Below are 13672 nucleotides of genomic sequence, written 5' to 3'. Positions count from 1 at the left end.
AAGTTGAATGCAGAATATTTAAATGATTATGAATAGAATTGGGCGTGGAGTTCTTATTAAGGAAAAACAATAGAAAGACTGACTTTATCTTTTTATAATGGTCGAGATGCTAGATATATTATACTTAATGGAGTTGAAAGGTTTAGATTTTAGTATGATAGCAGCAGATCAGATTAACATTACAAAACTTAGTGTATTCAAATTCCAAGAGATTTGTGTATACAAATAAATTATAATAAGCCAACAATAATGTTCTTGGTATCTCCATCACATCCAAGCTTCTAGAAGTGCATTGATGGCAAATTTAGAAAACATAGAGCTTCTGTATTTAGAGAAATAATCGGAGGCACTGACCTACTTGATAGTTGATATAAGCTCTGCAATTTGCCTCATTTCAAAGTGCCTTATGGATTTCATAGTACTTCTACCATTTCACAACCGTAACCTTATATGGATAAAGTTCAACCAAATTACCAAATAACCTTATTACATCGACTTCAACTTGATGAATAGTTTGCCAACAACAAACTACTTTTCAAGACATTTTAATTTTTTTTTTATGTTATCCAATTACCCGTGTTTTCCTTACTAAAAATGTTATACATTATATTCACCTATTTCCCAAATGCTTTCAAGAAATTAGTGACACAATTTTTAAAATAAACCGCTCATTACTAAATAAGTTGTTATTTATTAACGCATTATACTTTTCGAGTTACCTACTTCTCAAATCTCCATTTCCATTATACTAATACATGTGTACTTTTGAATCAATCTATCTGGAATGCCACTCTATGAAATCCGTGCCGAAAACACGGGCACTAACTAGTCTATATAATAAAATATAATGGTGTGGGGCCCAAAGAGCCCAATCCAACGGCTGCAATCATTTTTCAACAAAATATGACATGGAAGAAAAAGCGGCTCCCCGCTAGTATGTTGCTTCTATCCACAACATCTTGATCCATGTGATTAGATCTTATTTTCTATCTGCCCTAACCTCCTCCATCACTCCCACCCCTTTTCTCATCGAGAACCCACTACTGAAGAGAGTATTCGCCTCAGTGTCGAGAACCCGCGACTGAAGAGAGTCATCCGCGATTTAAAACCAAGTATCCATGTCTCCTCCCTTCCAATTTTTTCGTTTTTCATTTTTCTATGATTTAAAGTGTGGTTTTCTTTCCACAACAACCACGACCTCATAGTATTCGTCCAAAAAACTCAGATAGTGGAACTGCGTATTTCATATTGGCCTCTCTTTTATTTGTTCATGCATGCTTTTTTCATTCTGTTTATCTAACAGAAAATAGCATCCGAAAAAACTGTAGAAGAGGGGTTAAAAAGAAGTGCAATTTTTTGTAATCTTTGAGGCACGAGCCTTCTACTCTATATCATCATCATCACTTCGGTATTAGATTCTTGCTTTTCTATATGCACAATTTCTTACCATTATTAACTAATTTCCATAACTAATTTCTATTTATGGAAGTCTAATAGGTGTATTGAGCACAGAAAAATCTAAAACTGATGAGGAACTCTTGGAAATGTCCCGTACCTGGAATATTGTTGGTAAGTTTAGATTACATATTGCGTTAATAAAGGAAGTTGCGCAAGTTCAGCTTGTATTGTACTATTTTGTTACAACTTTTGTGGTCTCACACAGTTTATGAAAGATGACCTGCAACATTAGAATAATATTCCCTTCTTGATGCAAATGTGCAGGTGTTGATTTAATAAGTGGTGTCTCTTGCACTGCCCCTTATGAATGGGTAGACAAAACTGGTTCTGACTGGGAATTCCTCAACTAAGGAAGTGAAGACGGAAATTTTCATTTTAGTGGTCTACTTTTAGTGCAATAGACTTGTTTTGATGTCGATAGTTCTCACTGTTTTTCTTTTTGTGTAATGAAGGTTGTTGCCTATGATTTTGGGATCAAGCATAACATTCTACGGCGTTTTGCATCATGTGGCAACATTGTACATGGCCAGTCAAAATGAAACCTGATGGAGTTGTTTTTAGCAATGGACATGGGGATCCTTCAGCAGTGTTTTATGTTGTTGAAATATTGAAGGAAATGCTTGGAAAGGTTCTTGTTTTTGGCATTTGCATGAGACATCAATTACTTGGCCAGGCATTGGGTGGTAAAACGTTTAAAATGAAGTTTGGTCATCATGGAGGAAACCATCCAGTCCGTAGTGTCCGGAATAGTCGTGTCGAGATCAGTGCTCAAGTATGTTAAACAAACTAACAAAATGCTCAGTTGCTCACTTTGGATTCATTTTATCAAATTTGTAAACTTGAGGTTCTTTTGATTAGTAATGAGGCATTTGTTATTCATTGTACTCCTATAAACTTAACACTTTTTTAGTCATATTTGTATCCATAAAAACTCCATTGATACTTAAAGTGTGTGTGTCTGGTAGCATATGTTTGTGTTTTTATTATATCGTTGCAATTGTTAGTAAACAACTTCTGACTTGTTAGTTTCGTTGAACGGGTGTATGTCATGTTTTCACTGAACAATACCATGTCGTGAACACAGAGCGAACTATTCTATCGACTTTTACTAAAGAATATCGTGTGTTTATCACTTATTGTGGGATGCACCTGTTTTCGGTAGGAGACCACCCTGCAAGGAAATAAAGGAAGTCCCCCAAAGAAAGAACTATATACTGATGTTTTTTCCTTTTTGGTTGCTCATTCATGTTCTTTCGTAGGTACAGAATTCAATTATGCAGTAGATCCTGCATCTCTTCCAAAGGGTGTTGAAGTAACTCGTGTTAATTTAAATGTTGGGAGCTGTGCTGGCCTTGCATTCCCTGTGTTAAACATCTGCACATTTGGACCGGATTTATTGAATGACAGTTAGCCTTTTAACATGATCCAAAACATTAGAAAGTTGTCAAATAATGGGGAGTTTCTGTCCAAATTACCCCTCAGGTGGTTCAAGTTAGTGTCATGTCGAGTTTTTCAACCTAATAATCATTCTTAACCATGAATGGAACAATAGCCAGTATAATACAATCAAAATGGGGGGAGTTCAAGTTTAGGTTGTTTCTACAGAGTTAGTGCCGCAAGCGACTCTATATCAGTGTCATACGACACGGGCATACCCTAGTGAATAATAGCGCATAGAAAATTGTATAGTATCTAAAATGCAAAAAAAGTGATAATACATTGTATATTACTATATTATGCCAATTAAGTGTTCTTGAAAACCCCAACAGCTGAAAACATTGTTATTACTTATTGTCCGTTTCTGTGGCTTACTGTACTGCTGACAACATTAGAGATTGGTTACAACACATGGTCAAATGCTTAGAGAATGAGGCCGATGCAAGAATGTGGATGACTACACTTGGTGCTGGGTTATGGGCCATATGGCTGGCGAGAAATGAGATTATTTTCAATGGAAAACCACAACAGCCTCTTCGTTGGGTAATAAAAGCAAGGAAGATGACGGAAATCATGGCTGCAATTGTTGACACTCGACCACAAAATGGCGCCTAGAAGATAGAAATTAATGTGAAATGGGACTGCCCACCAAATGGTTGGATTAAGCTTAACACTGATGGATCATCACTGGGGAATCCAGGTGCAGCAGGGGCTGGTTGCTTGTTCAGAGACGAAAATGGTAGGCTCATAATGGCCATTGCTACTCCCATTGCTTTCTCTACAGCTTTTTTGGCAGAGGCAATTGCACTAAAAATAGGATTACAAGCTGCGAAAGCCTCAAACCTTGCAAATGTACTCGTGGAAACGGACTATCGAATGCTTTACGAGTTCGTTACCAATATGTCATCTCCAATACCGGCAAGTGCTAAGGAGATGATAAAGGAAATTCGAGCATTATTTTCGGAAGGAAACTTTTTACTGAATTGGAGCTACAGAGAAGCTAATTATGGGGTTGATGCATTAGCGACGTTTACGGCACATAAGGCAGAAACAATGCACTGGGATACTGCAATAGATCAAGAGAATCTATTGGGTTTAACTGGGGTTAACCAATATTAACACCCCCCTCCTCCTAAATGGGAAATTGGGGTCTCCCCCCTAAATACACACACAAAAAAAAATCAAATTGGGTTGACCGAATATTTTTTGTGTGTATTTAGGAGGGAGACCCTAATTTCCAATCTAGTAGGGGGGAAATCCTAATTGGCTCATTTAGTGGGGGGTAACACTAGTTCACCCAAATCTATTACAACACGGATGGAGGCATTGGCTCCCTAAGTACTCTTCGGTGTGGAATGTAACTCCTTTCTTAGGGGGCTGGATTAATCATGATATCAGGAATGATTGTACTTTGAGGATGATTTCAAGATAAGAACATATCTTTAGCAAAAAAAAACTTATTATAGAGCTTGTTAAAGTTTTAAAAAACAAAATGAGAAGCAAGTGAACAAGTGAGACAACAATTAACCAGTAGCCGCCACGAATAGTCTTCTAGCCATAAGACTCCACAGTCCACAGTCCACACACCTTACACCACTGATTACTTTTTGTTGTTATTGTTGAAGTTGGGCTTATCCCTGTTTGGGCTTGATTAAGGTCAAGTCTGTGTCGAAACTAGTATTTGATCATTCAACTCAAGCCGGCAAGCAGATGTAGTTATGTACTACGCAGGGTTGCTTAAACATGTTAATATAGTGAAAATGGTGCCATCGAAATGAGGCTGAGTCGATTTATCTTTATCAGCTTTAAAATTAGTGTTAAAAGTCGATAAAGTTGAAATTTAAAATAGTCGATAAAGTAAATTTAAAAATATCTCTATTTTACTCTCTTTGCAAAGAAAATCGATAAAGTGAGAAAATAAAAGTCGGCGTATTTGTTCCTCATCTTTATCGACTTTAAATTTCCATTTTAAATTTCATTTAAAATAGAGATTTATCGAATTTTAAACTTTTACTTTATCGATTTTAACACTAACTTTTAAAAGCCGAGGAGAGAGCCATTGACTTCAGCCCGAGGGATAGAAATTTCAATTTTACTTCTTGACGTAAAGCATCACATCCATGAATAACAAAGGTTACAATGTTTTATACTAGTTCATAGTGTGACAGTGCCACCTCCAATATGGCTAACTAAGCTCGGAGAGTCGGAGGTGAAAGGTGTTTAGCAACCATCCTTAGTATTAAACTGGTTACGTTTACAAAGTGAAAAAGTGATTCTACAGAAACTTATTTGAACATAAACAATTAGCCTATTAGGCGAAATAATGCTAGCGAATAAAGCGGCAATGCATATCAGTTCCCCACCTTCCCTATCCTCAGGTAAACTGGATAACGGACAACCTTTCGGCTACCATTTTCTGTTTGCCATGCACGCTCAAAATCCGCAATCACTTCTTCACTCAAGAGTTCAACGCCTTTTGCCTTTGCAGTCTGATAAGACGACCAGGATCTTATGTACGTCAAATATCCATCCAAATCCATTGATTTCTCAGTTACAAACTCAAATGGACCAGTATTATCTGTTCCATCAACTGGTTCGAACGGGAAATCAATGTTTCTGTACTTATCATCCACTAGTTTACGAGCTGGCGCCCAATAAGGCCCAGATGCCCTGTACAATTTCCAGAACACAATGTCTACAGCTTCATTGACTTCGGGCTCAATGTAACACCATACTGCAAGAACCCCAGTGGGCTTTTTCAAAACGCATTTAACTCGACTGTAAAATGTGGGGAGATCAAACCAATGAACAGCTTGAGCGACAGTGACAAGATCCACGGTGTCTTGTGCTACCACGTCGCGTTCTAGTTCGGATAGGGACATGTTTAGACGAGTGTGTTGGTAACGAATGTTGGGGAGCTTTGACGCAAGTGCCAGTTGTTGCTCACTTGTATCTGTGCCTACAACATTCTTGTAAATTCCGGCCAGCTGAAAACAATAATAGAGAGCTTGATTTAGCATTCTGTCCAAACAACAAATTAAAACACAACAAAACAATTCAATAGAATAAAATGTACAGAAAAGTCAACAAAAACAAAAGCAATATGGTGAACTTGTTTTGCCACCATCAGATTGCATTTAGTCGAGCGTCAATATGTTTGGCTCATTTCATTTTACAAAAGAGTTATACAATACGTTTCACGCAGCTCATATTGTAATCTTAGTTGAAAAAATTAAAGAAATGAAAAAAAAAAAAGTTTTAAAAGTATCTTGGTGAAGGATCAGAGGCTTCGCAATCACGTTTCAACCTCAAATTTTCCAAAAAAGAAAAGTAGATCATGAATCATGGTTCCAAACCGTTTAGTTCGTTTTTTCATGGATCATGGGCTCAGACAAAATGAGGCTTGATTGACCAAAATACACAACATATATATACTCAGAAAACAAGATAAAATGCTCACAATGACTGCAGCTTGGCCATTTCCAGTACCAACGTCCCACGCAAGATCATGATTGGGTGTTTTCGAAGCGATAAATCGTATTAGCTCGGGTGGATAACTTGGCCGATTCTCTTGGTATTCCTTTGCTTGCTTAATAAATAGATCTGCCATAATTGTTTTTTCACACTCACTACTTGTGCTTCCTATGAAATTTCAGTGTCTTTCTCTTGATATTTATAGGGCAATAAGATTTTGGCATCTATTGTGTGCTGGTGTGGGCGTGGCATATGAAAGACCAGAATGGTCACTTCCCGGTCGACCTTGGGCCCGTGAGGAACATTCGATACTTTGAATTGGACCACTTACTCGGTTTCCAAGTAGTCTCTTCGCTTTGAACTACGAAAAGTTAGTAACATTCAAGTATTTGTTATGTTGTTTGATCGTCATGGATGATGAAAGACATGACTTTATCCAATCTTAATCCAATTTGTATATTAACCGGGTATGTAAATCAAGTCCAATTGGTCATTATCTATAAACCCAATAATATCAATTGGGTGAGCCAATCAAGCGATAGCATCACGTCAATTTGGGAAATTCCGGTTTATAAGTTCCCAAAGAACAATTGTTGGTGATTAGACAAACCCTCCAAACACTTAGATAGATTCAAGTACGCCATATTTTGATGAAAATGAATATCTACCATTGGATGTGGTTTTTTGAGCCCCACACTTCCCTATTTTGTTAAATAAAAAATTAGATTATTATAAATAAATCTAGTGTGCACATGAGAGAGAGTGAGGAATTGAATTTGGGCCACTCGCAAAGAGTACAAGTGTATTACTACAAAAAGTATTGTCCGAGGGCCCTCATGCCAGCGTACTTGTACACCATGCGCACCCTAGAAGTCTTATCTGTCGATTTTGAACAAATTTATTTGGATTTTTATTATTACCCTCCTACTAGATGAGCCAATTAGGATTTCCCCCAACTAGATGGAGAAATTAGGGTCTCCCCCCTGAGTACACACAAAAAAAGTTGACCGTATTTTTTTTTTTTTGTGTACTCAAAGGAGAGACCCTAATTTCTCCATCTAGTTTGGGAAACCTTAGTTAGCTCATCTAGTAGGGGGTAATACTAGTTAATCCTAATATTTTACTCTTCAACTCTTTTTTATATGGGACTGCAACGAAAGTACTCGTATGGAAAATGGGTTGGAATTTGCAACACAAAACAGATATCTTTCCTCAACATAAGTCTCTAGCTATTTGGCCGCCTTTGGGCTTTGTCAATTTCATGTCACAGTTCACATTGCCACACTGGTACCACAGAATATTGTATATCAATTTGTACTTTCCCCCTCTATTCTGTGAAAAACTGAAAATTGAAAACATTTGCACTTCAACGGTTCTAGTGTTCTACCTACATTTTCCCCGCTCTATTTTAATGTTTCTCTCTTCATTTAAATCCTTGAACTTTTTAATCGATAGAACGGCCGGCCATCTCTGTTTCGTAGTCTGCAGTTTCTATGAATGGGGTAGAAGCTAAAGGCCAAATGGTCAGGGAAGTTGGTCTTAAGAACTTTCTGATTCAACAAAAACTTGAAAAACTTATTTAATCTAGTAGTACATCGATCTTAACCGACACTTAAAAAACTTGCCACCAACAACAATTTAATTGGATTTAGCAAAGATACTCTCTTAAAATATACACTGTTGACAAGCACAAGTTAGTATTGGTTGCAAACTGCATGTTTAAGACCTTAAGTCCTTAACTACCTTGAAGTGGACATGAAGCCAAGTCTTTATTAGTAAACTCGTATATAGCAAGTAGAGAATACCATGTTGTTCGAAGTTAAGTCTTTCAAATTTCAACTACTTGTGAATCCATCGTGTACACACTACACACTCTCGTATCTCTCTCTGCCTTCCAAGTTCTTATATAATAGAGACATACTTGCTTTTTCTTCAAGCAACTTAGAGATTTGCTGGAAGAACCATGGGGAGAACATTAGAAAGTGTAATTTTCATTGTCTTCCTTTCTTGTGCATTCTCAGAAATCACGGTGCAAAAAGAAGCACAAGCAGAAGCTTTGTTAAGATGGAAAAATCGGTTGAAGTCTCATTCTCTAACTTCATGGTCTCTAACTTCATGGTCTCTAACTAATGTCACCGGTAAGAGTCCTTGCAACTGGACTGGAATTCATCAGTGCAATGAAGTAAATGATATTATCAAGATAAACCTCGCGAACTCGGGCCTTGATGGCACTCTCGACCAACTTGATTTTTCAGTGTTTCCCAACCTCACTTCTCTAAGTTTTTGTTTTAATAACTTGGTTGGATCAATCCCCAGTCAACTTGGAATGCTTTCTAGACTCGTATTTCTTGATATGGGAAGCAACAATTTCACTAGTACAATTCCGGTGCAGCTCGGGAACCTCTTAGAGCTTCAGGTACTTCGCCTTTCTAACAATTCACTCAACGGTCAAATTCCATATCAGCTCAGCAATTTGCAAAAAGCATGGAACTTCAATCTTGCTGGAAACTATCTTCTAAATCCAGATCATATACGATTCAAAGGAATGAAATCATTGACGTTTCTCTGGCTGAACTACAACTATTTGGACACAGAGGTTCCTCCTTTCATCTTTCAATATCCAAAATTGATCTTTCTTGACTTATCTGAAAATATTATCACAGGTCCACTTCCAGTGCAACTTGCCACTAGTCTTAAGAACCTTGAATTTCTCAACCTGACTTCAAATTCATTTGAAGGAGAAATTCCAGTGGAGATCACACATTTGAGCAAGCTACAACATATGAGGCTGGGACTAAACAAGTTGAATGGTACAATACCATATGAAGTAGGCCTCTTGTCAAACCTCCAAATTCTCGAATTGAATGACAACTTGTTCAATGGACCAATACCATCTTCAATAGGAAAACTTAAGATGCTTCAGACGCTAAACTTCCAGAACTCTGGCTTGAATTCAAGCATCCCATATGAACTTGGGTTTTGCACCAATCTCACTTTTCTCAACCTCTCTATCAACAACCTTTCAGGTCCCTTGCCTAAATCAATGGCCTCACTATCCCAACTTGTTGATTTTGGGATTTCTAGCAATAAACTATCAGGAGAAGTTCAAGCATATTTCCTATCCAACTGGACTAACCTCAATTCTTTGCAGCTCCAACACAACAATTTCAGTGGTGCGATTCCTCCTGAAATTGGAATGCTCCAGAAGATCACATATCTGTACCTATTTGACAATCAATTATTAGGTTCCCTCCCTCCAGAGATTGGAAATTTGTCAAATCTGATTGACCTTGACTTGTCCAATAATCTTATAACCCGCTCAATCCCCTCATCTTTAGGAAATTTAACAACAGTTGTGAGCATAAACTTCTACAATAACCAACTCAGTGGAACTCTTCCACCTGAAGTAGGAAATATGCAAAGCATCACATCGCTTGATGTAAGCTCAAATAAAATCCAAGGGACCTTGCCTTCATCTATAACAAGCTTGCAAAACTTGGTTTTGTTTTATGTTTCAAATAACAATTTTTCTGGTAGTATACCCGAAGATTTTGGCCCCAGTGTTCTACAGAATGTTGACTTCTCCTACAACTTCTTCTCCGGCAAACTCCCTACCAATATATGTGGAGGGGGGAAGCTCATGTACTTGCTAGCAAGTGGAAATAGACTAGATGGACCTATTCCCAGCAGCCTAAGAAATTGCACTGGATTGAGCCGAGTCCGCCTTGAAGATAATTTCCTAGAAGGAGACATCACAGATGCATTTGGAGTATATCCAAATTTGCTATATATCGACTTGAGGAATAATCAATTATCAGGAAGACTCTCCTAGGATTGGGGGGAGTGTACAAGGCTCTCATATTTCAGAATGTCCACCAATATTATATCAGGTAAAATTCCCTCAAAGATTGGAAATTTAACAAATCTACAAGAACTTGATCTGTCCTCGAATCAACTTATTGGAGATATTCCGCTGGAGCTGTTCGATGCAGATACACCTTTATATGGACTAAATTTCAGCAACAATCAGTTATCTGGGAAGGTACCAGCAGAGATTGGAAGGTTGTTGAGTCTACAATTCTTGGACTTGTCCCAAAACCACCTGACTGGGCCGATACCAGAGGAACTTGGAGACTGCATTGCGCTAATATCCTTGGAACTCAGGAAAATTGAATTAGTTAGGGTAGTTCCCTTCCATCTTGGAAATCTAGTGTCCTTACAGACTATGCTTGACCTCAATGAGAACTCACTCACAGGAGTTATCCCATCACCGCTTGGAAATCTAATATCACTTGAGAGTTTGAACCTTTCTCACAACAGCATCACTGGTTCTATACCCTCTTCCCTGCAGGGAATGAGAAGTCTTCAATCGGTTGATGTCTCATATAACAACCTTACTGGTCCAGTTCCAGATATTGAGATCTTCCAAAGAGCTCCAGCAGAGGCATTTGCTGGAAATCCAGGTCTGTGCAGCGACAATGACCGGCAAGATTTAAATCCTTGTAACAACACATTGTCCATATTTCGCAGAGAAAGCAATAAGCTTAGAATGGCTGTTGCCATTTCTATTTCTCTCTTAGCTGCCATAATAATTCTATTCATTTCATTCGTAATTTTCATCTACTACCCTACTTGTAGAAAAGACCAAGATGAAGAAAACCATGGCGCAAGCAGGGAAGACGGATCATTGTCCATATGGAATTACAATGGGAAAGTGGTGTTCAAAGATGTTGTCACTGTGATTGAGAACTTTCATGAGAAATATTGCATAGGAAAAGGCGGACAAGGGAGTGTCTACAAAGCAGTGCTTCCAAATGGTGACATTTTTGCTATAAAACGTCTTCATACAGAAAAAGAAATGGAATCAACTATAGATTGGCAGGAAAAGAGTTTTAGGTCAGAAACCCTTGCACTGACTAATATACGACACCGGAATATTGTAAAACTCTATGGAATCTCTTCATACAAAGGATGCAAGTATTTAGTATACGAGTATCTTGAGAAGGGAAACTTGGCAAAGTTCATGCAGTATGGTGAACCAGAAGCAAAGATTTTGGAATGGGAAGTGAGGTTGAAAATTATCAGAGGTGTGGCACAGGGTTTATCTTACTTACACCATGACTGCAGACCACCAATTGTGCACAGGGATATCTCGTTTAATAACATCTTGCTGGATTTAGAACTTAAACCAAAGCTCTCAGACTTTGGGACAGCCAGACTAGTGGAAGCAGGCGAGTCTACCTAGACGACACCAGTTGGCTCATACGGGTACATGGCGCCAGGTAAGGTTATCCTGCAATTCATTTAATATTATGTTTGTAATTTTATAGATTGAACTATAAAATGCCAACAGCATAGTTTAATCTGTCATATGAATTGTGTTTCTGATTGTTTTTTTCTTCAATCAGAATCATATTGAATTATATTAAGATATACGTCATTAAATTATCTTAAGAGTAAAACTTGTGGCCGGCCTACTTTGTTTTAGTGGAGAAACAGCCTAAAATATGGTTCCTAGCCTTCCTAGGCATATCAATATATGAGAAAAATAAGAGTATAGTTTCCGCATTCTTACCTTGCCAATTTTTTTTCTATCTTTATTTCTTATGCAGAGCTTGCTTCAATAGTGAAGGTAACGGAGAAAAGTGATGTATACAGTTTCGGAGTGGTCGTATTGGAAGTGCTAGTGGGAAAACATCCCGGCGAAGACATTTCATACCTACATTCCAAAAGACATAACCTACTTCTGGAAGACGTGTTAGACGATCGGCTTCCCTTTCCAACAGGTTTTACTGCAGAAGAAATAGCCGCAGCATTTTCGACTGCTTTGGCATGCATAAATCCAGATCCAAAGGCTAGACCCTCAATGCATCGGGTGTCACTCGAAGTCTTGAACTATCAGCACAAACATCTCTTCCTCGAATTGAACATTCCAAAAAACTTGCACTTGGAAGATCGAATAATATGGTTTGAAAAAGTATGTTCCAACTGTTGGAATCTCTTGTGTATTTCTAAATACTAGTGTGTGTGTGCAAAGTGGAGGAGATGAACAAATAGTGTTCTCTCAACTTTAGTGCATAATAAATAGTCCCACATTGATTATCCACCACATCGGGTCGGGTTCAGGCTTGGGCTTGGGCTTACTGTTGTGGGTAGTGGTTTGACCAATTGCCTAAACTTGTTTTGCTTTTTTCTTGAGCAGCAAGTTTTGGTGTTCTATTAGGAGTTGGTCTCTCTTCCTTATCTGTTTAGGAGACTGACCTAACTTCTATAAATAGGACTGTGAGTCCATAGAGGGAATAGACTTGATCAGAAACTCAACTCAGAGAAACAGAAACTCAAACCAATCATTTTCTTCTTCTCTTCTTCCTGTAGCCACCAGAGAGAGTTATATTGTTGTTCTAGAGTGTAGTCTGTTCTAGTGCAAAGTCAGACTGCTGTTAACCATTGAATCCTATAAGGAAGACGTCACTGCTGCCTTTCTGCACCATTGGAAGGGGCTTAAATCTTTCCTTAAGGACTGACCTAATCCGCGCCTTGGTTATTACCTGTTAATTTTGTCTTTGTCTACTGTTCCTTCTGTTCTACTTTAGTTGCTGTGTTGATACAACTACTATAACAATCTTAAGGAAAGATTTTTGTAGTAGAATAAATGAGAGTGCTTTAATACGGCAATCAAAAGATAAGTCTTTTACTTTGAGTTATTGTTTGTGTTATTGGGTTATGACTTTAGAAATTTTCTGATAATTTCGTTTTTGTTAGGGAAACTAATTAAAGATTGAATCTTAATTGATCTTTTGTGGTTTATCAAACCATATATAGTTGTAGACCTTTCTCTTACGTTTGTGGGAGTCAAATTTGAGATTTCTATCAAAAAAAACGTCAAAGTTCATCTTTTTGACAGCTGCGTCGCTCGTTACGGAAACTGCTGTAACTTTCAACTCAGAGCTCGGTTTTGCAATCTGCTTTTTGTGTTGGATAGTTGATTCAAAGAGCTTTCCAGTGGTATAAGGCTTGATACCCAATTCGTCCTGAGCTGGTTCAGAATTACAGTTCTTTTAAACTGTTTTTCTAGAAGGAGAAAAATATGGTAATCCGGTTTTTCAATCGGTTAGGTATCGTATTATTTCACTCTTTGCAATTCTTTTGGTTTGATTATATGGTGATATTTTTGCCTTGAGTTGCATGCTAGTTTTTCTTAGGAGGAAAATCCCTAAGCTTAAACTTCTTTAATAACCTAGTCAACAAATTATACGTGTTTATCACTAAGATATTAATTGGTTTGACTAGAAGTAGTTTGATA

At 37.8% G+C, this 13672-nt stretch overlaps 2 protein-coding genes, 1 long non-coding RNA gene and 1 other non-coding gene across 5 annotated transcripts; 3 read left to right on the top strand and 1 right to left on the bottom strand.

The window, feature by feature from the left end:
• The first annotated feature begins 940 nt into the window (after positions 1–940).
• Positions 941–2406, top strand: LOC147506121 (uncharacterized). Of its 2 annotated transcripts, none has more exons than XR_015193588.1 (3): positions 941–1408; positions 1490–1569; positions 1723–2406. It is a non-coding gene; the product is annotated as an uncharacterized LOC147506121 (long non-coding RNA). The 2 variants fall into 2 exon arrangements; XR_015193587.1 differs by having other exon boundaries at positions 945–1408; positions 1498–1569.
• A 117-nt stretch (positions 2407–2523) lies between these two features.
• Positions 2524–2634, top strand: LOC147506120 (U5 spliceosomal RNA). Its single transcript, XR_015194114.1, has one exon. It is a non-coding gene; the product is annotated as a U5 spliceosomal RNA (small nuclear RNA).
• Positions 2635–5114: 2480 nt separating this feature from the next.
• On the bottom strand, positions 5115–6590 carry LOC147506119 (uncharacterized). Its single transcript, XM_086558408.1, has 2 exons — positions 6356–6590; positions 5115–5882 (listed from the first exon to the last, which is right to left on the bottom strand). Exons 1-2 carry the CDS (start codon positions 6503–6505, stop codon positions 5247–5249), a joined length of 786 nt encoding a protein of 261 aa, XP_086414534.1. The 5' UTR covers positions 6506–6590; the 3' UTR covers positions 5115–5246.
• Positions 6591–8060: 1470 nt separating this feature from the next.
• Positions 8061–12851, top strand: LOC147506118 (uncharacterized). The gene is given in 2 exon segments (XM_086558407.1): positions 8061–11651; positions 11982–12851. Coding segments are annotated over 2 exon segments (3729 nt in total). The 5' UTR covers positions 8061–8332; the 3' UTR covers positions 12392–12851.
• Positions 12852–13672: the final 821 nt, after the last annotated feature.

Source organism: Coptis chinensis, chromosome 4, assembly GCF_015680905.1.
Source record: "Coptis chinensis isolate HL-2020 chromosome 4, ASM1568090v1, whole genome shotgun sequence".
In the NCBI taxonomy this organism is placed as follows: Eukaryota; Viridiplantae; Streptophyta; class Magnoliopsida; order Ranunculales; family Ranunculaceae; genus Coptis; species Coptis chinensis.
This window is presented reverse-complemented; position numbering and strand designations above follow the sequence as displayed.